This window comes from Gymnoscopelus microlampas, assembly GCF_963454915.1.
Source record: "Gymnoscopelus microlampas genome assembly, chromosome: 6".
NCBI classification, from domain to species: Eukaryota; Metazoa; Chordata; class Actinopteri; order Myctophiformes; family Myctophidae; genus Gymnoscopelus; species Gymnoscopelus microlampas.
In genome coordinates this window covers 51,049,307-51,076,473 of record NC_139943.1, presented here as the reverse complement: position 1 = coordinate 51,076,473, position 27,167 = coordinate 51,049,307, and the positions used below count along the sequence as shown (strand labels likewise).

Sequence of the window (27,167 nt, the reverse complement as noted above, 5' to 3'; positions counted from 1 at the left end):
CTTCGGAGGGAGAGAAATAAAATCTCTATTGAGAGGGGCCAGACCTAATCTGCCAAGGGCATTTTTCTTTTTGCAATGGCAGATTCGTCTGGAACTAGGCTAGTTCACCCCCAAAATGACTTTTTTTCTATTGTTTAGTCACCCCATGGAGTTGAATTCATGGATATTTTGTATTTTTTGTCTCATTTCTAAGACAATAATTTGATGACCGGCAGCGGTTCCGGTAGGAGACACAAAGAGTCTCCTTTGTGTCTCCTACCGGAACCGCTGCCTACCGGTCCGCTGGTCATCAAATTATTGGCTTAGGAATCCAAGTGGTTCTGAGTGGTTCTACGTGTTGTTGGTGGGTACATGGTTCTAGGTGGTTCTAAGTGGTGTTAACATGGTTCTAAGTGGTTCTAAGCGTGGTACCTGGAAGGGAAGCCAGCTGCAGAGATGCGTATGGTCTCCAGGATGCCACAGGCTCTGAGCTGCTGCACCACTCTGACTGGATTCAATCTGGAACAACACAACACAACACCATTACACACCATAACACGCCTGTTATCAATGTACTGTCCTTTTAAGTGAAGGGAAAGAACACATTTTCTTTTTACTAGGGCGGTCACCCTAGTAACCGCTAGGGCGGTCACCGTAGTAACCGCTAGGGTGGTGACCCTACAACCGCTAGGTGGTCACCCTAGCGGTTACTAGGGTGACCACCTTAGCGGTTACTACGGTGAGCACCCTAGCGGTCACAGAAGCAGAGAGATGAGGTGAACATAGACTCACATGAAGGGTTAGGGTAGAAGCAGAGAGATGAGGTGAACATAGACTCACATGAAGGGTTAGGGTAGAAGCATAGAGATGAGGCGAACATAGACTCACATGAAGGGTTAGGGTAGAAGCATAGAGATGAGGTGAACATAGACTCACATGAAGGGTTAGGGTAGAAGCATAGAGATGAGGCGAACATAGACTCACATGAAGGGTTAGGGTAGAAGCATAGAGATGAGGCGAACATAGACTCACATGAAGGGTTAGGGTAGAAGCAGAGATGAGGTGAACATAGACTCACATGAAGGGTTAGGGTAGAAGCAGAGAGATGAGGTGAACATAGACTCACATGAAGGCAGCTTTGTCATCGTTGGGTTTGATGCAGCGGATGTAGTGAGGAGTGGTGCTGTTCAGGATCTCCATCAGCATGTGGAGGGACTGCTTGAACTGGATGGAGATTGATTTGTTTGAATACTTTATTAACAGTTTGCAAAAAAGGCACAGTGGCACAGATGAGTAAATCTTTATTTCGGTCCATTGAACCCATTAAGACCGGGAACGCATCTGTGTCACTTTTAGATTTATTTGGGCTATTCAAAAATAGCAGATATACAAGCTCATCAACCATCTACGAGCTTGTAGATCTGCAATTTTAGAAAAATCGTGAAAATGTGTGAAAATCTTTGAATGTATATTTTTAAAGCAAACATTTGTAACTCAAATCTTTGCTTCTGAGGGATTCTACAAATGTCTTCTAAATCCTAACAGTTGTTTTGAAAAAATGTTTGTTGCTATAATGTCAGTGATTCTAAAATTTTTCTATGTTTCTATTTCTTTTTTTAAATTTCTCAAAAATGTTCTCAAACTAATTTTGCACACTACTTCCGCATGTGCTCCAACGTCAAAATCGTCACGATTTTGACACATGGACACATGGTTCTGCCTAGATCGACATCTGACGCTGATACAGCAGTAACGGGAGAAAAAAAAAGAGTCTCTCTAAGGACTGACAGATAGAGATCTCCATATATGGTTATATCAGTTGGCTCACTGGTGCAACGTAGCTGTGAGGTGGATGTGCGATGCGAGGTCGCCGCTACGTCACGCTAGATGTTGAACTTCTGGTCATCACTATGGAGTGTTTGTTCAGTAACAGGCGTCTCTCTGTCTTACATGGAGACATATGTGTGTCCTCACCTGCAGTCCAACAGTCTTCTTATGGGCTCTCTGAGCGGGACCAGACCGAGGCGCCTTGGATGGTGATGATGATGATGATGATGATGATGATGGTGATGATGTTGATGATGGTGATGATGATGATGGTGAAGGAGTGCTGCTGGTCTTGGCCTGGTCCTCCAGAAGCACCAACAGGAAGTCCCACTACAACCATTGATTCAAATGTTTATTTGTTATGCATGTACAAATGCACACATGGATTAACCCTTTAAGACCAGCCTGGCATTGGCCAGACTGATAACGTGGATTCACTCACAAGCACCTCCTCCACGGAACGTGAGAGTGAATCCACGTTATCAGTCTGGCCAATGCCAGGCCAAGGGAACGTGTCTGTGTCATTTTAACATTTATTTGGCTATTCAAAAATAGCAGATATACAAGCTACAGTATGAGCTTGTAGATGTACATTTATTTTTGATTGTTATTTTTGATTTATTTTTTATTATAATGAGCCGATCACAGAGAATATTCCATGATTTTTCAAAGGTCAGTAAAATGGCTAGTTTTCGCTGGCACATGGGGTGACACTATTATACTATTACTCTGACAGTTAAAGAGTTAACATGAATCCAACACAACGCTACACAACGATAGCGATGTCAAACACATCTATGAAACATATGAACAAGTTTAATCAGCAACACAATGTTATAATATACAATATGTAGTGGGGTGGGGGTCCCTGCTTCATCTCTCTCTCATCTATACAATATGTAGTGGGGGTCCCTGCTTCATCTCTCATCTATACAATATATAGTGGGGGTCCCTGCTTCATCTCTCATCTATACAATATATAGTGGGGGTCCCTGCTTCATCTCTCATCTATACAATATATAGTGGGGGTCCCTGCTTCATCTCTCATCTATACAATAAGTAGTGGGGGTCCCTGCTTCATCTCTCATCTATACAATATATAGTGGGGGTCCCTGCTTCATCTCTCATCTATACAATATATAGTGGGGGTCCCTGCTTCATCTCTCATCTATACAATAAGTAGTGGGGGTCCCTGCTTCATCTCTCATCTATACAATATGTAGTGGGGGTCCCTGCTTCATCTCTCATCTATACAATATGTAGTGGGGGTCCCTGCTTCATCTCTCATCTATACAATACGTAGTGGGGGTCCCTGCTTCATCTCTCATCTATACAATATGTAGTGGGGGTCCCTGCTTCATCTCTCATCTATACAATATGTAGTGGGGGTCCCTGTTTCATCTCTCATCTATACAATATGTAGTGGGGGTCCCTGCTTCATCTCTCAGCTGAGGGGGTCCTTGGACTGGAAAATGTTGAAGACCTATAGTATAGTATTAGGGGTGTGCCGATACACTAATTTCACGAAACGATACGATACGATATTTGGCTCACAACTTCGATACGATTTCGATACGATACGCACTTTTTTTATTATGAAAATAAATGGGGGAGAAAAAAAGGAAATGCAAACAAATAATTCTGTTTTTGCATTATTCAGACATGCAAACTTGTAGCTTTTCAGCCGTTTTGAATCCAAATAGGGCAATAGTGTGACACCTGACCCGAAAAAAAACAACTTGTTGTCACCCTTTTCACCTCGGGGCTGTTTGCATGCCTGATTATTTTGATTGGTGTAAAAAAAAAAATATTTTTTTTTTCAAAACGATATTTTTTTTTCCCAAAACGATACATATCGTCGCGAAAACGTATCGCGATATATCGCGGGACGATATATCGGCACACCCCTATATAGTATAGTAGTTCTATAGTAACCATATCTATAATAGTTTTACCTGACGACAGTTTGTGAACATTCTACCCATGTCTGCTGGGAGTTATATATTATTAATATTATAGTTATAATTAATATTTACCTTGCTGGTCTTCAGCAGGTTGATGTGCTCCTCATTCACTGTGTCTTTGTTTTTATCTAGGAATCCATCACACTGGTACTCCACCTGACAGCATATGCGGTGCGGGTCACATGCGCGCGGATTATTTTTATTAATTAATTAATTAAACGACGATAAAACAACAGTGACAACACACTCTACCTGCAATGTAGAAATACTATGTTACAATTAAAAGTCCGGAATTCAAAATGTACTTGAGTAAAAGTATAAAAGTATCAAAATGTATTTAAAGTACCAACAGTTAAAGTACTCAAATCTTTTGAAAATAGCAGATCTACAAGCTCACAATGCATGTAGATGGCTATTTTCTAATGGCCGATATAGGGATGAAGTGGTTACTGTATGTTTTGTAATAATAATAATCAAAATCTACAAAGTAACTAGTAACTAAAGTTTTCAAATAATTTTAGCGGAGTATAAGTGTAATATTTTACTCTGAGATGTAGTGGAGTAGAAGTAAAAGTATTAGAAATTGGAAATACTTGAGTAAAGTAAAAAATACCTCAAAATTGTACTTAAGTGCAGTACTTGAGAACATGTACTTAAAGACGTTTACCAAAATCCATTTGAAAACAAATTTTCTCACTGTTCTCAGGTCAAATATTGATGTGCGATTAAAATGCGATTAATTTAGATTAATTAATTACAAAGCCTCTAATTAATTAGATTAATTTTTTTAATCGAGTCCCAGCCCTAAATAATAATAAACTTTATTTGTAATGCAGCTCAAAGCGCTTTACAGAGCAAGAATACAATTACAGTAACAACTAATTTAACAATAAAGCAAAAAAGAAAAGCAAAACAGTGCAGGTACAGTAGGTACCTTGTCAGATGTAATGAGAGTAGAAACAATGTAATCTATCTAGAGTAGTAATCTATACCTTGTCAGCGAAGTGTTGTATGATGAAGGCCGTGTTGGACATCCTGGGTTTGTCAAAGTGAGCAGCGTTCTGCTTCAGCAGCGTGTTGTAGAGTTTCTGAGCCCAGGACACATCACTGCCTTTAGGCATCTGAGGAACAATCATTACATCATTCATTCATTCATTATAACCTTAGACTTAGTCCTGTCACAATTATTACTTCAATGTTATTTTTGTTGACTGTATAGGCTCTATTCACAGCAGCCATATTATGAAGACATTCACAGGTGTTACCAATGACACTAATGAAGGCTCTGTTCCATTCTGGTCAAACAGAGTCAGGGTGCTGATATTGTGCATGTTGGCTCACTGGAAACACTCTGTTACACCAGTGGGTCTACAGTTGGGGTCATGGGCTTCCAAATGGCCCCTTACAGGTGTGTAACTCTCAGAGTTATGGGGGTCGTGGAAACCACTGTGCTACACTAAATGGAACAGAGCCTTCATTAGTATCATTGGTAACACCTGTGAAGGAAGTGATAATATGGCTGCTGTGCATAGAGCCTATTACCAGCCTAGGTGCTCAGATGGTTACGCCAACCGTCCGGGCCGGACGTCTACAAGGTTTAAGTGGATAAAGAAAGTTCTATACTTACTTTACACTCCTCATCCAGCAGGTCCAGGATTCCCATGCGGTCTTCTATCAGACTGATACACAGCTGGTTGTCATAGAAATCTATCAACGTCCAGTTAATGTTCTCCGACATGTACTCCTCCTGCTCCAGCTTGAACACATGCTGTAGTACACAACCACAACAACACACACACACACACACACACACACACACACACACACACACACACACACACACACACACACACACACACACACACACACACACACACACACACACACACACACACACACACACACACACACACACACACACACACACACACACACACACACACACACCATACTATTAGTTAATGATAACACCACAACTAACATCACTATTAGTTTACAACATAGATATTCAACTGGCGGCCCGCGGGCCACGTGCGGCCCGCGAGGAGCTTCCTTGTGGCCCCTGGCCATATTCCCAAAAAAAAAAAAAGTTTTTTTATTTTTTTTATTTTTTTATTTTCATAATTATTATTTATTTTAACTTTGATTTATGTTATCAAAGTTAAAACAGTACAAATTATTTATCCTTCATTAGTTCTTGAAAGGCCATCTTTCATTGGAACTTAACTTAGAACCTTAAATAGAACCGAATTAGACCGAATTAGACCCGAAAAAAGGTTGATTTATATTGGTCAAATAGAACCGAATTAGACCCGAATTAGAACGAATTAGACCCGAATTAGACCCGAAAAATTTCGTGCGCAATTGTGTGCGCACATGCACGCGCGCGCTGTGTGGCCCCCGACTCCAAGTTATTTTACAGTTGTGGCCCCCTGCCTAATCTAGTTGAATACCCCTGGTTTACAACCACATGTGGGCCCCACCTTCACTTAATGCGGCCCGCAGGTTAATATCAGAATACTGATGTATTATTGATTTCAGCTGTTATATTCCAAACATGCAAACATGACCCGCTTTAATTACTTCAGTCTATATTAGTAGCTTAATGACTAGTATTAACATTCTATTGTCTGTTTTTTATGTCCAATGTATTTAAGTTCATTAAGTTAACGTATAACTAAATGCATTTGAAATTAAATAAAAATGTTACTTCTAGGATTCCAATTCAAAAATAGCAAAAAAAAATTAAAGATTCCAATTCAAAAGAAGCAAAAATAGCAGATCTACAAGATCAAAACTTGAGCTTGTAGATCTGCTATTTTGCTACTTTTGTGTGACATAGTAGAATGACTAAGTAGGGAATTCATTTACGAAAAAGGTGAAAATATGGAGATAAGAGGTTTCTGCCCGACAGTATGCAACACTATGCAATGTGGCCCCTGGAATGAGTGTGGAAATATAGTGATATAGAGCCATCATCAAAGTTGCGTCACCCCTGCCCTACATGATCATACTACAGCGTCACACAAAAACATCAAAAGTAGCAGATCTACAAGCTCTAAACGCAAAGTGACGCGTTTTGAGTTTGAAGATCTGCTACTTTTGCTGTTTTTGAGTTTGAATCCTGAAAAGTAACATATTTGGGCATTATGCTATGATATTACACTTCATTAACTACTTAAAAGCTACACTTCAGTATATGAGGATTCAACCCTTTTTATTTCTATTAAATTGATGACGAACTCAAGGAAACGGTCATCATCACGAATGCATCCTTGGCGTATTCACCCCATGACATGCAGTGGTGGATAAAGTACTCACATTTTTTGTACTTAATAAAAAGTATCAATACTGCAATATAGAAATACTCTGTTACAAGTAAAAGTCCAGTAATCAAAATTTACTTGAGTTAAAGTACAAAAGTATTGGTATTAAAATATACTTAGTACCAAAAGTAAAAAGTACTCATCATGCAGAACGTCCCATTTCACAAGTTCAAAATGTATAAAAATGAAAATAGCCGATCTACAAGCTACAAGCTCAGTGTGACAACAATGCGTTGCATCGCGGCGCATTGTGGCTTGTAGATCTGCTATTTTCAAATGGCCGAAATGTATACAGTATAGGGCTGAAGTGGTTAATGTATATCTAGTGACAATAATATAAATTGGAATAAGTACAAACTATTAGGCTTTAAAATGAACAAACCTGGTCTGATTTTCAGGTTCACACCGGAGCGGAAGTAACAGACTTTCACCACTTGGGGTCACACTTTGTCCTTGGTGGTTTTCGCCTCCCATTATTCATTGTTTATAAGATTTCAGCTCATTTAAAAATCATCAAACCTGATCTCCTTGTTACCGGGCAGACTCAGACTTCCCTTCTCTGATCTTTGTTTTTGCATAGTTTTCCATTTATTTTGTGTTTTAAGTGTAGCAGGCACAATCTGCTGTACTACTACGACCTGTAGGGGTCCATTTGGTTCCATTTGTACACTCTCAGAGTTACAGACCCGTAAGGGTCCATTTGGTTCCATTTGTACACTTTCAGAGTTACAGACCCGTAAGGGTCCATTTGGTTCCATTTGTACACTCTCAGAGTTACAGACCCGTAAGGGTCACTTTGGTTCCGTGTTTTTTCGAAGAAATTATGATATTTATTTAGATTTTTTGGGGGGAAATTAAAACATTTAAATAAAATACAAATATTCAATAAAATAAATGAAAAAAGTTATATAGGACAATATACTGTAGGACAATAGGACAATATCAGTCACCAGAACCAAGGACGGGTGTTTTCAATGAATCTATCATGATCCAAAATGAAGTTTGAAGTTACAATCGGTTTGTATGGGAAGGGGACGTGTCTGATAAAATGAATATCAAATATCTAAATACTGAATCAAACAACTGGGTTGAAAGACAGAAGTAGACTGAGTAGACGTTAAAATGACCCCAAACATGTTGGAAAGTGAAATATCCCTTTAAACTGGTATAGGCGGACCGGGTAAACCGGGAAATCCACCTAAAAGTCTCCAAGCTATTTGAGTTTGTGCTCGTTTATTCTGAGTTCCTCCGTCAGGTTATGGGTGTAACATGTTCTGTCCTTTAATACACATTATGTCTGTTTGCAATGCAGATACACAGTACTAGGTACTGAATCTAACTCAAGAGGTTGGTTGTCAAACATACTCGTCACAGGTCACCCCTGTATAACTACATATAACCCCCAAAGTTATATAGCCAAAGTATAAAAGGTTAAAGTGGATACAATTATTGTGATGCTATATTAACACATTTTGCTGGGGACCCCCTGGAACCCCCCCAAGGACCCCTGGGGTTCCCGGACCCCACTTTGAGAGCAGACGGTATAAAGGGTCTAAGACGACTGAAGTGATGAATTCCAAATATGTATTGTGCAGCACTCCTGGACTTGCCACACAGCACCCTGGTCTAACTGTTTGATAAAAAAAAGCCCATCATGAATACTGAACCTGGTTGAACTGCTGTTGGAGCTTCTCGTTGGCATAGTTGATGCAAAACTGTTCAAAGCTGTTGATGTCGAACGTTTCAAACCTGAGGGAAAGGTGGGAAAGGGAAAGACACATGAGACTAAAGAGTGAACACTAGTGGACAGTGACATCAGTGTGGAACATAAAAGGAAATTCAAATTAACTCACCAAAGGGTGCAATAGTTAATGGAACTAATCAATTTATCAATTAGAATAAAAAACAAATTGGGGGCCGTGACATCACAGGTTTGTGCAGTTTCCCCCGTATTGCCTGTTCACATGGGGACGCGAGGCGCAGCGTTTTCAACGTTTTCCTCTCCGGAAGGAGGTTTCACTTTTTTGCACTTTCAACCCCCGAAAATGTAGCCTGGTAAACCCCCCTCCCTCCGGAAATCTCATTTGCAATTGCATTTTGATTTCAGGAAGGAGGTCTGGGATCGCTCAGGGAGTAAAGCTGCCCGGTCCACTGCGTGTTAGAACCAATCAGCGGCTGCTAGGGGCGGGATCATCCAATCACCTGCCAAGTAGCTTGAAAAAATGAAAATGCCGTCTGTCATCGATTCTGCTTCAGGAGTCTCAGATGGAAGTAGGCTGTGAAACAAAATGTGTGTCGCAAGCTTCTTCCATTTGACAGAGTCAGGTTACCGAAAATGCCGTTGCCGTCTAAACGGACACAACGGCACATCTGATATTTGATTTTGCCGTTTTCTCTACAGACCGTTGTCGTCTAAACGGGGCCTGATATCTTTAATCCATGCCACCCTCCTCTCACCCATAAATGTTCAGGATGCCACCCTCCTCTCACCCATAAATGTTCAGGATGCCACCCTCCTCTCACCCATAAATGTTCAGGATGCCACCCTCCACTCACCCATAAATGTTCAGGATGCCACCCTCCACTCACCCATAAATGTTCAGGATGCCACCCTCCACTCGCCCATAAATGTCCAGATGCCACCCTCCACTCGCCCATAAATGTCCAGATGCCACCCTCCACTCGCCCATAAATGTCCAGATGCCACCCTCCACTCGCCCCTAAAATGTCCAGATGCCACCCTCCACTCTTTTAGTTGACTAAATATCATAAGATTATAGTCGACTAAATCTACAGTTGATTTAGTCGACTAAAATGTATTTTGGCGGTGCCTTGATGGCGTCGTAATGGCTGATTTTACACTTGGTTGCATGCTGAAAATAGCAGATCTACAAGCTTTGTGAGCTTGTAGATCTGCTATTTTCAGAGCGCAACACCTGATTACAGCCAAAACTAAAATGACTTGTATTTTAGTTCTACTGGATCTCTTCTCCACCAGTCTTAGTTCTACTGGATCTCTTCTCCACTAGTCTTAGTTCTACTGGATCTCTTCTCCACTAGTCTTAGTTCTACTGGATCTCTTCTCCACTAGTCTTAGTTCTACTGGATCTCTTCTCCACTAGTCTTAGTTCTACTGGATCTCTTCTCCACTAGTCTTAGTTCTACTGGATATCTTCTCCACTAGTCCCTCACTAACATTTTTGTCTAGTTTTTACTTGTTGACAAAAAATTGTCCATATATATAATTGTCCATAGCTTAATTAGTTTTTATTTAGTTTTTGTCAGTGAAAAAAGGTTCATCATAGTTTTAGTCTACGAAATCAACCCCACCCTCCACTCACCCATAAATGTCCAGGATGCCGATGAAGGAGTGTGTCTTGGCGTTGGCCATCAGGGCGTGGTTGACCCGGTCCACCACCAGGCTGAACAGTCTGGAGTAGAGCGCCTTGGCCAGAGCGTCCCGGCCGGCCACCGCGTCCGCTCTGGACACCGGCTTCACGTACGTCTCCGTGGCCGTCTGCAGCTTCCTGTGACACAGCCAGTGGGCCATGTCCCCCCGGGGGACCCCCGTCAGCTCACTGAACACCGTCAGGTGGTCGTCCTCTGTCTGGAGGAGACAACAACAGTACCATCAGGTCAAAGGTCATATAGAACACCGTCAGGTCAAAGGTCACAGAACACCGTCAGATGGACGTCCTCTGGAGGAGACAACAATCAAGAATCATCTTTATTGTCACATTACTGGTTTACAGATGTAAATAAGTGGGTGAAACTAGTTTTTGCACAAACAAATTTTTCTGTACCTTATGAAAAATAGTGTAATATTCTTACACGCACAGGGGGTCTTGTAGAATCCGAAAAAAATCCATACCATAGTTATGGCCAGTTGAATGGGGCTTGTTTTCGCCAAAACAGAAATCAGAGAAAAAAGGACTTTAAAAAATCCTATAACACGTGATTTCTGGGTGTACTCTTCTTCGGTGATCCTGGGATCATTTACAGGCTGCGGAACAGCGCCCCCTCCCTCCCTCCCTCCCTCCCCCCTTCCCTCCCTCCCTCCCTCCCCTCTCACTGAAAACTCAAAATCTCGTCATTCTCGTCAATGGTGGCAGAATCTGATGAGAAAGCTCATCGGTGGCAGGTAAAGGGTTAATGACCCTTAATTAGGGCTGGGAAATATATGGATACGTTGCCCATGTACAGTATGTCGTCACTGTCAAACCTTGCATGTCCAAAACCTTTACTTTTCGGCCTGTGTTCCTTTGGATCCAATGTATTTTTTATTTAGTCCCAATCTCTTGTCCCAAACTGCCTCATAGCATTGCCATGATGATCTGGAATATCAGAGCTGCTTGTATACAGTATGCTGTATATACCTTGTTCTTTCTTTCCATCTTTATATCTATACCTTTCCTGAAAACGTCTCTAATGTGTGCCCAACAGAACAGAAATAGTGAAGTGGGACGCTGGAACGTGTCCTTACAGAGATGCTGCTCTTGTCAGCTGACTGCTCCACAACCTCCACGTTGCTCAGATGGAGAACGGCTGCCAGGGTCTGGAACAGAGCCATCTGGTCCACGACACTGATTCCTGACATAAAGAAGAAAACAAATATACAGCAGCAGTATTCAAACGTTTTTCATGCCAAGGAGCCTCAAATGAACATACATTATGTCTGCATGACGTTTGTTAAGCACCAGGACAACCTGGATGAAGGAATGATTTACCAGAAGAACAAGGTGTCTAAACGCCAGGCCTTTCTATCCCATGAGACTCAAATCAACCACTTTACACCCTGGATATATTTTAGGCCTCTCCAGTCTTCGCCTTACGCTAAATATATATTCACAAATAGCAGATCTATATGGGTTATTTTCGCAGATGTTTTTCTCCCCAGGATATAGGGACACCTGGGTTCAAGAGACCCGAGTGTGTACAGGTACGCTGTGTTACTGTGGAATGGTACGAGTTTGCTCAGCAGCACTAGAAGACCTTTCTAAATAAGGAACAACTGCGTAGGTATTAGTTATCGTTTTAGTTTTTTTTTGTATTATTTATTTTTTTACAGATGTACACAGTTTGTATTTTTTTAGGATACTTTTGTATCAATATTGTAGATGGTATATTGTAAATATGTATCTGATGTGTCCTACAGTATGTGGGTCAGGTGTGTTACAAGTGACATGTGTTTTTAATAATAATATCAATCAATGTGTAGCCTACCTAACAGTGATAAAGCGTTCCTGGTCTCCAGCAGCTGTTTAGCATCGTCCACTCCGTCTATGACACAGCTCTGACCCTGGTTGGTGCACAGGAAGGCCTCAGCTCCACCTGGAGATAATCAATCATAGAAAACAACCTGAACATATTTATCATAGTAAACAACCTGAACATATTAATCATAAATATACAGTAGCCCAATATGCCCCGTCTTGTCTCACATGTCTCTCCTCTCTCTGCACCTGGTTTCTCTCTCTCTTGACCAGTGGTTCTCAAACTTTAAAAAGGACCCCACCCCCCCTCCATTAATTCTGTGTACAAAATAACCAAATTAACCCGTTAACCATTTGGTTCCATGTGTACACTCTCAGAGTTACAGGCCTGTAAGGGTCCATTTAGAACCCTCTCAAGGCACCCTGAGAGTGCCTGGACCACACTTTGAGAACCACTCTACACTCTGACCATATGAAATCAATTCATCTGATAAAACACAACAAATTCACATTTTAAACGTGAGAATTTACAGTTCATTGACATAAAGGCATAAGGCCTTTCAGCAGGTTATGTTATTGTGTGTGCAATGTGATTAGTGAACAATTAGTAAATAAAACAATATTAGAAACATTCTGAGGGTATTCAGTTGAGCTGAGCCCTCAGCAGGGGTGATGTTAATCTAGGGAGGAATGTCAAGGGTCACATACTCAACCGGAAGGCCTTGAACTCAGGCAGATGTGAGGAGGCACACAGCTGGTAGAAGATGTGGTAGTTACGCTCTCTGTTGGCCTGGAACCAGAGAGAAGTAATGGGTCTGAGATGGACTCAGCGTTTAGGAACCTCTACGGTCATAAATGATATCAGCAGAGAGTTGACCTTTGACCTACTGTAACCACATGTCAATCACACCGTGACACAGCAGATGCTAGCATACATTCCATTAAGTCACGTGACTCTCTGGCATGGAGGCACTCTGCTCACTTCAAAGATAAAGTCATCAGTGGAACTGAATGATCTCTGCAGCCCATTATGCTATCTCTGTCAGGCACAAACCTTGGATCTCCATATGTTAACTGTTTATGTTTTTTGGTAAATGTATGCCCTACTTGTAGTGAAAATAGCTCACAACGTGTCGCAAAACGTTGTGAGCTTGTAAATCTGCTATTTTTTAGTCGGGCAGAAACCAAATATCTCCGTTTTTTAACTTTTTTATTTGTTCAGTGGAACCTTTACGTCTGTGTGTGGGTTTTACAAATATTGAACCAATGAAATGCTTGAGCTGTATTTGGGTAAAGTGATGATAATATAATGTATTTAATATAATAATAATAATAATAATAATAATAATAATAATATAATGTATTTGGGTAAAGTGATGATAATATAATGTATTTAATATAATAATAATATAATAATATAATGTATGTGGGTAAAGTGATGATAATATAAGGACACATTCAAGTATCTAACCATTTATAAAGTCACAATACCAACTTTGGTGAGTTGTCTTAAAAACGTTTTTTCCCCCCCTGGAATAATAATATTTTGGACATAGTTGGTTTCTGCCCGACAGCAGAGATATAAAACAGTTGATCAAATAGATAATAATTGGAGTCAGGGTATGTGTGTAATATTTGTGACTTCATAGAACTCATGACCCAGGCACTGGACATGGTTCTATTGGGTCACATGGTTCTATTGGGTCACATGGCTTCAACAAGCATTTTAACATAAACTGCAGTAAAGTCACATCTTGTAAGACAAACATTCTCTTCCAACCATGTTTCCTACTGACCGTTTATACAATTCTCTGACCATTCTTTCGGTTAAAAATAGCAGATCTACAAGCACACAATGCTGTTCAGACTGTGAAAAAGTGATGTGTGTCCCATCCAGATTATATACACATCTATCCAGATTATACAGACCTATCCAGATTGGAGTTGCATTGTTTTCAAACTGTAAAAAAGACAAGGAAACCAATCACACTCCAATCTGCATTGGAAATGTTGGCTGGATTTGAACTGCCAGGCTGAACAGGGCCTTAGATTTTGATATGTTTTTGGCATTTTCGAAAGATTGTGAAAATTTGACAAATCTTTAAAGTCTGAATTTGGTGTGTGTCCGTCCGTCTGGTACAGGTAATCTCCCTTCCCTAAAACACCCTGGACAACCCTCCACACGTCCTAGACTCTTCTCTCTTCTCTAAAACACCCTGGACAACGCTCCACACGTCCTAGACTCTTCTCTCTTCTCTAAAACACCCTGGACAACGCTCCACACGTCCTAGACTCTTCTCTAAAACACCCTGGACAACGCTCCACACGTCCTAGACTCTTCTCCCTTCTCTAAAACACCCTGGACAACGCTCCACACGTCCTAGACTCTTCTCTCTTCTCTAAAACACCCTGGACAACGCTCCACACGTCGTAGACTCTTCTCCCTTCTCTAAAACACCTTGGACAACGCTCCACAGGTCCTAAACTCTTCTCCCTTCTCTTAAACACCCTGGACAACGCTCCACTCTGACCTGGAACACCACCCTGGACTTCTCCAGAAGGTACGTCCTCATGTTGGCTCCGATGATGTGGTGTTTCTTGTCGAAGCCGATCTGGATGTATTTCCCAAACCTGCTGCTGTTGTCGTTCCTCGTGGTCTTGGCGTTCCCGATGGCCTACAGAGAGAGGAGGATTCTGGGTAAAACATTGGTTGTTTTCTTAAATGCCTGATTTATATATTGTTAAGGTTACGGTTAGGCAGTGGTGTAAAGTAAGTACATTCACTTAAGTACTGTACTTAAGTACAATTTTGAGGTGTTTTTTACTTTACTGGGGTATTTCCAATACTTTTACTTTTACTCCACTACATCTCAGAGGCAATATTGTACTTTTACTCCAGTACAATTATTTGAAAACTTTAGTTACTAGTTACTTTATAGATTTTGATTATTATTACAAAACATACATTAACCACTTCAGCCCTATATACATTTCGGCCATTTGAAAATAGCCGATCTACAAGCTCACAATGTGTCGCAAAGCGACGCATTGTCAGCTTGTAGATCTGCTATTTGAACATAGTGCTATCTTTTTCTGTATTTTTGTATTGATATTTGAACTGTGGTGCCACTATATATGACTATGAATTGAATACCAAGGAGGAAACTGAATACCAATTGAATACCATTGGAAACAAGACCGCAAGGACTTTTTTGAACGGACCTTTTAGACAAAGTATTTTAAATGTAACTGTGCTATTTTACATTTTTGCCTAATAAAATATTCAACCAATCAATCAATCAATGACCTGCTACAACAACATCATGTGCCCAGCAGGACCCTAAGGTCAACTGTCCAGAGTCTATCGGTCATTCCTCGTACCAGGGCGGCCATAGTTGAATGGTTAGAGAGCCCGCCTGGGAAGCCTAAGGTTCGAAGTGTCCCTGAACAAGACACTTAACCCCTAACTGCTTCCCCCTCCGCATTCCCCCACGAGATGAAGAAAGATAATACAAAAGAAAAGAAAATGTATGGAATGTTCTTCCACAAGTCTTGAGAGCTGGAACGAAAAAAGGTCAGCCTCTGTGGATTTTTTTAGAGCCACTTACAAACACTACTGTTTAAACAAGCATTTGTGGAATGTCTTAGATTTTTTGTTTTTTTGTTGTTTTTAAGCTGGAGGAGGCGAAGGAGGCGGAGGAGTTCCCCCGCGGGACGAAAAAAGGTCAAAACCTAAAATGTATAGAATGCCCTTCCACAGGTCTTGAGAGCTGCAGCCTCTGGACAGTTTTAAGAACCACTTGTGGAATGTCTTAGATTTGTTTGTGTGTGTTTTGGTTGTTTTTAATCATTTGAATGTTTCATGCTGTGTTTATATTTCTGTTGTATGTCAAGCACTTTGTGAGTTCTCTCTGTGAGAACTGTTATATACTGTACAAATATAATGTACATACTTACTTACTTCACCACACCACACGTTCATAAGAGTTGTTGAACATGTTTCACCAGGCAGGCATGTTATTTGTTAATCAAACGTGCACTGCACTGGCTATGACGACATTAGAGACTATGGATGATGATGGTGCTGTTGTTCCCCAAATGGAAGGAACGTTTTAAGCCTAGCCTGCTCTTAAATGAACAGTGTCTGCCTCCAGGACCAAACCTCGAAGATGGTTTCAACAGGAGAGCAGCCTGATAGTTGAAGATTGAGGTTGAGATTCTAGGAGCCACAAAGTAAGCCTTCATAGCCTACAAGGAATGCAGGGACGCACACGTGTGCACTCACACTCACACAGACGCAATCTTTAAATACACACTCCAATGAGAAAATAGTTGGCAAGAAAACCAACAACTAGTATTTAGTAAAAAGACCTGTGCTCCTCGGAGCACAGGTCTCCGCCAGGTCAGGTAAGTTATTGTGGCCTCCTGGTGGCACTCTAATAGGCCAATGTGAAAAGGGTGCCATTTGTTCAAGGGCTTTTCACTGCAATCGGACACTGCATTCATGATTTGAGGCATTTGGTTCCAAAAATGTGTTTTGCAAAATTAGACCTGCTGGTGGCGCTATAACAGGCCAATGTGAAAAGGGTGGCATTTCTTCCTCAACCTAATAGAAATGTGCGTGAAATTTCACAGAAATCACATGCTGCGTTCATGATTTGAGGCATTTTGTTCAAAACGGACCAATCCTTCAAACTTTAGAAGCCAATATTAGGCAATCAGGATGGAATGTCAAATTGGATAAATCTGTGTTGATCACATGACTATAGAGATACTGTGTAACGATTTGTGTGATGTTTGGACAAAATCTGTAAGAGTAGTATCAATAAATGTGTTTTGCACATATCGGCCTCCTGGTGGCGCTATAAAAGGCCCATGTGAAAAATTTGGGGCAGAGGTTCTGCTCTGGCATCCAGGGAGTGTGTGTGCACATTTTCGCTGCGATCAAGCCAACGGTGCGAGAGATTAGCTGTTCACAGACACACACACACACACACACACACACACACACACACACACACAGACACACGGACGGACGGACAGGGGGTAAAACATACTCTCGCCATGCCTTTCGGCATGGCGGAGACAATAATCTGAACATTGTTCACTCAGTTTTAATTTTTTTTGCCCTAAAATAGAATCAAGAGTAAAAACAGAAATACTGTATATGATATGAACATTTTCAGCTCAGTTTTTTTGGTGCTGTTTTTGTCCTGTAGCCTAATATGAATCTTAATAATAACCACTTTATTATTTGGGTCCAAATTGTATGGGATTTATTTTATCTTGTCTCTGGATGTTTCCTTCAAAAGTTATGGGCATGTGGCTCCTGGATTCTGACAGTCCAATGTTGGCAGCCCTGCAATTATGGCCTGATGATTCTGGTTTTACTTATGGATCTAGGCTGGCATCTATCCACAAGTCTCCTAGGGCGTTGTGGGCATCACTTCCTGTCGATTTAATTGGATTTCATTGGATCAAATCGACAGGAAGTGATGCCCACAACGCCCTAGGAAACTTGTAGATACACAACTGTCCATATAGGTCCGGTCAAAATGAACACTGCTGCACAGAGCCAGTCTGAAGCCTGAGCTTGTGTTGCCACCATGCTTCTGATGCACATTGTGACCACATGTACCCTAAGTGGTTCTCACAGATGTCTTTGATGTCAAGTAACCCCAAATTAATATGTATTTAGCCGTGCAGCCTTATCTGAAAATGTAAAAAATCTTTTGAAAATAGCAGATCTACAAGCTTGTAGATCTGCTATTTTTAAATGGCTGAAATATATATAGGGCTGAAGTAGTTAATGTATGTTTTGTTACAAAATAAAAAATCTCTTAAGGAACTAGTAACTTAAGTTTTCAAATAATTGTAGTGGAGTAAAAGTATAATATTTGCCTCTGAGATGTAGTGGAGTAGAAGTAAAAGTACTGAAAATTTGAAATACTCCAGTGAAGTAAAACATACCTCAAAATTGTCCTTAAGTACAGTATACTTGAGTAAATGTACTTAGTTACTTTACACCACTGTCACTGCCTACCTCCATGATGGGATTGGACGCCAACACTCTCTGCTCGATGCTGGACTCGGTGGACGTCCCGCTGACCGTAGCAAAGTAGCGCATGGCGTACTTGGCGGAGACCGTTTTCCCAGCGCCCGACTCCCCGCTCACTATGATGGACTGGTTTCTGTCATCACTGTGAGGAGAATGACACACAGTCATATTATACCAGCTTTGTGCCCAAAGCTAAAACCCTTGAAAAGAATGAAAAAGGTGCTGGAGCAACTCGGATGATTGAAGCCAGTGTTGATTTTGACAGCAAATTTATATTCAGTTTTAGTCATAGTCTTTTGAATAAAATTCCATTTAGTTTTAGTCATATTTTAGTCATCTGACATGTTGTAGTTTTACTCGGGTTGGCTGTGATTCTGAACAGGTAAAGTCATTTCCTGTATTGTTTGAAGCCTATTTTGGCAACTTAAGTCACAGCATTACTGAGGAGGTGCATGGTAGTGTTTGAGTAATAATTTGAGTAACAATTTGTTTTGAATAGCAATTAGTTTTGAGTAATTTGAGTAACAAATTGTTTTGAATAACAATTTAAGTAATTTTTGGTTAAATACAATTATTTATTTTTGTTTTGTGCTGTCATTTAGTTATCACTAGAGTGGTAATTAAGGCAGGGGGAACAGGTGTGTCCTGGACAGTCTGAGGGGTGGTGTTCCCCACCCAAATAGGATAGCGGTGTTTCCCCCTGTGGGACTTGTTGTGCTTTTGTTTCATTCTTGTATGGTTCGATAGATTCTGTCCCACACAATATGGGATAGGGTGGTGCCACCAAGATGCTCAGTCGGTAAGGGGGACTCGGGAGGGCCACTGAAGACCAGGGCAAGTTGTGGTAGTTTAGATTTGGGTTAGGCAGCTGAGGTAGGGGGAACGCCACTCCTGTAGGCGCACCTGTCTCTCCTGTCCTATTTTGGCAGAGGGGGAACATTTGTTCCATTTTGGAATTTCTTGTTTTACTCTATTTAAAATCTAACTTAAAAGGACGACCGTCCTTTTAGTCTAGTTTTAGTCGACTAAATATCATAAGATTATAGTTGACTAACTCTACAGTTGATTTACTCGACTAAAATGTATGTTGGCGGTGCCTTGATGGCGTCGTAATGGCTGATTTTACAATGGTTGCATGCTGAAAATGCAGATGTACAAGCTCACAACGTGTCGCAGCGTGACGCGTTGTGAGCTTGCAGATCTGCTATGGTAGATCTGCTACACCAAATGTCTGAACCTGCGGTTCCTCTCGTACTGAGCGGGATTACTATTGCAACAAGACATCATCAGTAGGGTAAAACGAACCTATCTCACGACGGCCTAAACCCAGCTCACGTTCCCTATTAGTCGGTAAACAATCCAACGCTTGGTGAATTCTGCGTCGCTATGAACGCTTGGCCGCCACAAGCCAGTTATCCTTGTGGTAACTTTTCTATATACGCCGTTAGTCTGTTTAGCAGACTACGGCGGATTGTGTGGAACAGCCAAGGCATGGATGAGTGTGTAATGACAACTAATTAAAATATTCATGAAGAAAATTATATGCAGAGACCTGGCCATGCGCCTGTAGGCCTCCTCGGTCACAGCGAAGATGTGAGGGTCCATGTCACTCATGTTCTGACCGCTGTAGGCCGTGATGAGGCCGACGTCATAGATGGGCAGACTCTCATAAGGGTTGATGGCCACCAGGACGATGCCTGAAAATATAAACAAACAGGATATCATCATCTGACTTGAGCTATGAATTAGGGACGATATTCGTTTACCGTGATAAAAAAAAGCTTCACAATAATGATATCGCAGAGATTTTAATTTAAGGTGAAATTGTCCTCCATCATACACTGGGATCAATTCACCTTTACAGAGCTGCATATCCTCTACCGCTGTCTTAAACCCTCTAGAATTGGTCAAAACGCACCTGTAAAGAAAGTATTGATACAGTCTCTTTTTCACTCTCTAAATCTCTTTGCCAAAAATAGCCGATCTGTGAGCTTGTAGATCGGCTATTTTTGGCAAATGTTCCACCCCAGACATATGGATGCTGGGGTTCAAGTGGTTAAAGGGATAGTTCACCCGCAAAATAACTTTTTTTCCTATGGAGTAGTCACCCCATGGAGACTTGAATTCATGGATACGTTTTAGTTTTTGTCTCATCGTAATTCGCAATTATTTTGGTCACAATAATCGTCCGATCCCTATTATGAATATATAATCTAGAGCCCGGCCGATGTATTGTTACGGCAATCATGGAATTATGTGATGTTTTACCACTTTAAACCTGACGTCCTTATTTTGGGAGTTATGGTCATAGTCATAGATGAACCGCAACGCGTTCTAAGCTTGTAGATGGGCTATTTTTTGAATAGGATTCACTTCATTGTATAATTAATTGTATTAATTGATAGATTTTTTTGACAGAAGACCCTCCACAGTGTTTGTGTTGGATGCTATCCCTCCAGAAGACAAGATTTCACCCGTGACGTCATCCACGTCAGTTTGTTAACACTACGGCGGCCCATTTGGGACAAAAACATTGTGGAGTGTTTTCCGTCGATATGAACTTCAGAAACCCCCCCCCCCCCCCCCCCCCACCCCCCCAAAAATAAGCTATTAAAATACGCGATCTAGCGCATGGCCCATAGGCTCTACTCTACCACTCGTCCTAGGATATAATAATATCATATAAAAGGTTAAGAAAAATCTAGGGCGGAATTCTCCTTTAAACGTTTTTTTTTTCTTTTTTTAATGGAAATTATTATATTTTCTGGTTTTATTTATGGTTCCATTTATTTGTTTTATGTAGGAAACCAAAAAATGTTTTACTCACGGACCATAAAGATTGGTCAGCGACCCAACCATGGGTCCCGACCCATCGTTTGGGAAACAAAATGTGTCCATCACAAACAGTAGACTGTGTGACTTTAAGAGACCTGATGCTCTCTGTATCATCACAACCATATAGATTAGCATTACTGCCTTATCTCCTGTGTGTGTGTGTGTGTGTGTGTGTGTGTGTGTGTGTGTGTGTGTGTGTGTGTGTGTGTGTGTGTGTGTGTGTGTGTGTGTGTGTGTGTGTGTGTGTGTAGAAGTAAAGCTATGTTATATGGTAGAAGCAAGTGAAGAGGCTTGATTCATCAGGGTTCTTGAAATTAAAACGTTTGAGAACCACTGACAGTGTGATAAAAAAAAACGCTTCCCGATGCCAACCCTTACAATCTTGTGACAATATAGAAGATTCTTGGCCAGTGTGTGTGTGTGTAGCCGTGGTTAAGTGCAGTGGTGTAAAGTAACTAAGTACATTTACTCAAGTACTGAACTTAAGTACACTTCTGAGGATTTTTTACTTTGCTGGAGTATTTCCATTTTTTTTTAAATGGAACTAGTTACCAGGTTTCTAGCTGACAGAGACGTTGTGTCATATAGCATTATGAACAGGATCAAAGTCTAACTGTAACTATGATAGTGAGTCAGAGGAACTACTGTCTGCTGTGAGGCTGATATCTGTTAGCCTTATGCACCTTATGTACAGTGGGTCCCCTGGGGGTCCCCGGCCCACACATACATAAGGCAAGGGAACCCCTACCTTGTACAGGTACTGTATATGATGGCTGTCAGGAGGAAAGCTTGAATGTCCAAAACTGTTCAAATTCAGAATTTAAAGAAACAAAAAAAAGGTAAAAAGTCTAAACACAGAGTTAAGAGGTTTCTACGGGACAGAAACAATATTAGATTTCAATCTGTTACCTTCCTGTTATTTAACTTGCTTCTTTGTTTCCTTTCCTCTCTACTCACTCTCTCCCCACTCCCCCCTTCTCTCTCCCCCTCTCTCTCTCTCTCTCTCTATGTCTCTCTCTCTCTCTCTCTCTCTCTGTCTCTCTCTGCCTCTCTCTCCCCCCTCTCTCTCCTAACTTCCTTCAGAGTACACATGTTGGCGTCTTGTAGGAAAAAGTGATTTCATCCACTCTTTAATAACAATTGACCCTTTGTCAATCGGAATTCAAACTTTACTTGAGTAAAAGTACAAAAGTATTGGTATAAAATTACCAATACTTTTTTTGAGAAAACAAGCTCAGGGCTGAAGTATGTATGTTTTATCAAATGTATGTTTTGTAATAATAATAATCAAAATCTACAAAGCAACTTGTAACTAAAGTTTTCAAATAATTGTAGTGGAGTAAAAGTACAATATTTGCCTCTGAAATGTGGTGGAGTAGAAGTAAAAGTACTGAAAATTGGAAATACTCCAGTAAAGTAAAAAAAACTACACAGTACCTGAGTAAATGTACTTAGTTACTTTCCACCACTGTTCTTGGTGGTTGCGTTATGTTTTTACCGTAGTAGGTGTAGATCATCTTGGTGGTTACGTTATGTTTTTACCGCAGTAGGTGTAGATCATTTTGGTAGTTACGTTATGTTTTTACCGCAGTAGGTGTAGGTGGTTACGTTATGTTTTTACCGCAGTAGGTGTAGATCATTTTGGTAGTTACGTTATGTTTTTACCGCAGTAGGTGTAGGTGGTTACGTTATGTTTTTACCGCAGTAGGTGTAGGTGGTTATGTTATGTTTTACCGCAGTAGGTGTACTGTAGGTGGTTACGTTATGTTTTTACCGCAGTAGGTGTAGGTGGTTACGTTATGTTTTTACCGCAGTAGGTGTAGGTGGTTACGTTATGTTTTTACCGCAGTAGGTGTAGGTGGTTATGTTATGTTTTACCGCAGTAGGTGTAGGTGGTTACGTTATGTTTTTACCGCAGTAGGTGTAGATCATCCTGGAGTCCAGGAAGCGGACGGTCAGGTTATGGAGGACAGCCGGCTCATGGAGGTAGCTCAGAGCCGTCAGGTCGTTCTCTCCTACCAGGATTTTGGGGTTCCTCAGCGGAGGCAGGCTGAGGGTTTTGGGGTCCAGCTTGACTTCCACTCCCTGGAATTGAAATAAAATACACAGGTGATTAAAAAACAACCCACTGTTGTGAAACAGTGTGAAAAGGCTGTGTTTTATAAACCAGTGGTTCTCAAACTTGTTCATGTCAAGAACTCCTAAATTAATGTTTATTTGGCCACAGACCCCCATCTGAAAATATTTTGTGGACCCTTACAGGTATGTACCCTTACAGGTACATACCTGTAAGGGTCCATTTGGTTCCATTTGTACGCTGTCAGAGTTACAGACCCTTAAGGGTCCATTTGGTTCCATTTCTACACTCTCAGAGTTACAGACCCTTAAGGGTCCATTTGGTTCCATTTCTACACTCTCAGAGTTACAGACCCTTAAGGGTCCATTAGGTTCCTAAAAATCCATAATTTATCTGGGGACCCCCTGGAACCCCCTCAAGGACCCCTGGGAGTCCCCGGACCCCACTTTGAGAACGAGAATGTCCTGAACTATTAGCACAATATGCTGAATTAGCATAGACCCTTACAGGTGGTCATCACATTGTCTCAGGAATGCGACAAAAACAGGCAAATCTTCAGGAATTCAAGGCTTTCATGTGGTGTGTAATTGATAGAAAATAAGTACTTTTTTGGGTGAACTATTCCTTTAAGCTGCCACTGGCTGCAGCCTGTTCATTTCCACACTATCTGCCTCATTTCCATAATACTGAACCTACACAGCATGTTCAGACCTGACAGCTCACTGCTGCACACACTAACTATAAGAGCCATGCAACACAGTAGGTAGTGGTAGAAAAAGTAAGTACTCAAATGTTTTACTGAGTAAAAATATCAATACTGCAATGTAGAAGTAGGCTACTCTGTTACAAGTAAAAGTCCAGAATTCTAAATTTACTTAAGTAAAAGTGCAAAAGTATTGGTATCCAAATGTACTTAAAGTACCAAAGTACTAAAATGTTTGAAAATAGCAGATCTACAAGCTCACAACGCGTCACAATGCGACGCGTTGTGAGCTTGTAGATCTGTTATTTTCCAATAGCCTAGGTATAAAATAGGGCTGAAGTGGTTAATGTATGTTTTATAATGTAATCATTTAGATCTGCAAAGTAACTAGTAACTAAAGTTTTGAAATCATTGTTGTGGAGTAAAAGTACAATATTTGGATCCGAGATGTAGTGGAGTAGAAGTAAAAGTATTGGAAATTAGAAATACTCAAGTAAAGTAAAAATACCTCAAGATTTTACTTAACTGCAGTACTTGAGTAAATGTACTTAGTTACTTTACACCACTGTTGTAAGGGCTGCAGTAGTTAATCAAACTAATCCATTTTATCCATTATGAAAAATAATCGATAATGTAATAAAATAGACCAATTCATGATCTATTTGTATTTTTGGGCATGACATTAGCTCCCACCAACAGTGCAGGGCGGCAGTGGCTCAGGGGTAGAGTGGCCGGATGGAAGCCGTGAGGTTCCCAGTTCGATCCCGGGCTCCCCCAGAGTTAGTGTCGAAGTGTCCTTGAGCAAGACACTGAACCCCTAATATAAATGCACCATTTACACAACACAGTGTACAGCACAGAGACACGGTTGGTGGATACAGATCTACATAAAGATCACTAACAGAGGAAAACCAATCACATCTGTCACACATTCTTCTGTTGAAATGGACATTTTATGTTCATTTGACCTTTTCTCACATCATGGAACATCGTTGTTGTCAGGCAGAAACCTCTGATCTCCATATTATAACTTTTAGTGATATTTGGTAAATTAACGCCCTGCTTTGATCATACTACAGCGCCTCACACAATAACATTGAACGTAGCAGATCTACAAGCTTTCACACAATAACATCGAAAGTAGCAGATCTACAAGCTTTCACACAACATCGAAAGTAGCAGATCTACAAGCTCGAAACGCGGCGCATAGTGGCGAATTTCGAGCTTGTAGATCTGATACTTTTGAATTTGAATCCTGTAAAGTAACAGTTTTGGACATATATGAGGTTTACACCCGACAGAGACCTTCTGATTCTGAACATACAGCATTAGTGTGTGTGTGTGTGTGTGTGTGTGTGTGTGTGTGTGTGTGTGTGTTTGTGTGTGTGTGTGTGTGTTCACCGTCCCATCCTCCAGCAGCACATGGAGGGTCTTGGTGTGTGTGTGTGTGTGTGTGTGTGTGTGTGTGTGTGTGTGTGTGTGTGTGTGTGTGTGTGTGTGTGTGTGTGTGTGTGTGTGTGTGTGTACCGTCCCATCCTCCAGCAGCACATGGAGGGTCTTGTCTCCAGGAGTATAGTTCCTGGTCAGCTCTGCAGGCTGCCACACATCCTGGTGGTGGGGAAGCCACACCCGGGCATGCTGGGAAGAGAACAGCACCAATATTATAATAATAATAATAATAATAATATGTTGTTGTTGTATTCATGCTGGGGACAGAACAGAACACCACCAATATGAACACAAACTGCCCACAAAACGTTCGGCAACTTCCCATGTCCCGCCTCCCCGCGGTGTGATTGTCACGCAAGCATGTAGGAGCTCGCCAATCAGAGGCAGTAACGTAGGACGCGCAGCTTGTCAGTCACAACGCGGGGAGGCGGGACATGGGAAGTGGAGCAGAGTGTGAGAGAGGAGCTTAAGTTTTACTAAATTATTAAAAATGTTAAACGGCATCGCCGATCCGTGCGGATTAATGCAGCTTTCGGCGCGCTACTACTGCAGCTCTGGGTACCTTTGAGAAATCTCTGCAACTTCTAAGCGACGAGATATTTGCCCGAGACCAGACAGTGGTAGCCGGGAGTATGAGAGAGAGTGGTTTGAGCGTCAAGGGACCCTGGATACCGCCTTCCCAAATATAAAAAAGGTAAACAGGGTCCCGAAAGGGGCTACCCTGGAACCATTTACACACTTAGGACCAAGTTCTGTGAGACTGAAGTGAAAGGAAGACAACAACCCAAGAAAAGACCGGTTGCTTCCCTTGTTTCACTGAGGAACCATAGGTTTTCTTCCAGAGATGTACAGATATGCACAAATTATGGAACCACAGACAGATGTCAAAATTGCAGGAGCCATGCTCAGGTGCCAGTCACTTGCACAGGATGACCTTACAGCACACAGTGATGGAAGTTCTCAAACTGACAAAATATTGTGGGGGGTCCCCCGATGATTATCTTAATGTGCAACATTGTGTTCTCAATCAACAGTAAACAAACCAACATACAGTATAAGTGTATGATACAGGGTATCTGCACATTTATAAATACAAAAATAAAATAAGACCATTATTGCCTCAAAAGTAATCACCAGACTGTAATATAGTTCAAATATGATTTTTTTTTGGGGGGGGGGCGGTATCTATCTAATTAATGATGGGGGAGAGAGAGAGAGAGAAAGAAAGAAAGAAAGAAAGAAAGAGACTACCCATGGCTAAATGCAACACACCCATTATTAATTAGATTATCTCCAGCTGTGCTATGCTACCATGTTTTTAATCTGCTGTAGTTTTTAACCTGAACTAGAAGACTAAATTACTAAACCAGTCTAACCCTAAGTAAAACACTTTTTACTGCAACTCTTATTCAAACCATTCATTGAAGAACAAAATAATGAAAAAAACAAAATCTTGCTCAACAAAATGACGCAAAAATATTCTTCCTGTCAAGTTAAAATAAACAGCTTCCTCTTTATTTACACATCATTCTCCAAACATAGACTTCTGTCAGCACTATGTTACACTTTCACTTATTCGTGACGTTTGATTATTGACATATTTATTCTCGATATGAAAAAGAATCATGAAGACTTACTTGTGTTCATTAATTATTCACTGATGAACTATAAGCCTCTTAATGTTGCAAACCTATGGTGTCTTAACTTTGTGAACAGTGTATTTAATATAAGGTTTA

The 27,167-nt window shown here is 41.0% G+C and overlaps 1 protein-coding gene across 1 annotated transcript in view; it reads right to left on the bottom strand.

Annotated features, from left to right (window-relative positions):
- Nucleotides 1-27,167, bottom strand: part of LOC311046749 (unconventional myosin-Va-like) — a 57,509-nt gene that overhangs the window by 29,379 nt on the left and 963 nt on the right. Inside the window, exons 2-17 of the mRNA XM_084059275.1 lie at nucleotides 25,510-25,620; nucleotides 23,116-23,287; nucleotides 19,920-20,064; nucleotides 18,353-18,509; nucleotides 14,841-14,984; nucleotides 13,018-13,099; nucleotides 12,320-12,427; nucleotides 11,580-11,686; nucleotides 10,438-10,703; nucleotides 8,764-8,845; nucleotides 5,398-5,538; nucleotides 4,763-4,891; nucleotides 3,843-3,926; nucleotides 1,954-2,136; nucleotides 1,106-1,203; nucleotides 412-498 (exon numbers count right to left, since the gene is read on the bottom strand). Coding sequence (XP_083915401.1) covers nucleotides 412-498; nucleotides 1,106-1,203; nucleotides 1,954-2,136; nucleotides 3,843-3,926; nucleotides 4,763-4,891; nucleotides 5,398-5,538; nucleotides 8,764-8,845; nucleotides 10,438-10,703; nucleotides 11,580-11,686; nucleotides 12,320-12,427; nucleotides 13,018-13,099; nucleotides 14,841-14,984; nucleotides 18,353-18,509; nucleotides 19,920-20,064; nucleotides 23,116-23,287; nucleotides 25,510-25,620 — 2,096 coding nt within the window. The remainder of the gene's footprint in view (nucleotides 1-411; nucleotides 499-1,105; nucleotides 1,204-1,953; nucleotides 2,137-3,842; nucleotides 3,927-4,762; nucleotides 4,892-5,397; nucleotides 5,539-8,763; nucleotides 8,846-10,437; nucleotides 10,704-11,579; nucleotides 11,687-12,319; nucleotides 12,428-13,017; nucleotides 13,100-14,840; nucleotides 14,985-18,352; nucleotides 18,510-19,919; nucleotides 20,065-23,115; nucleotides 23,288-25,509; nucleotides 25,621-27,167) is intronic.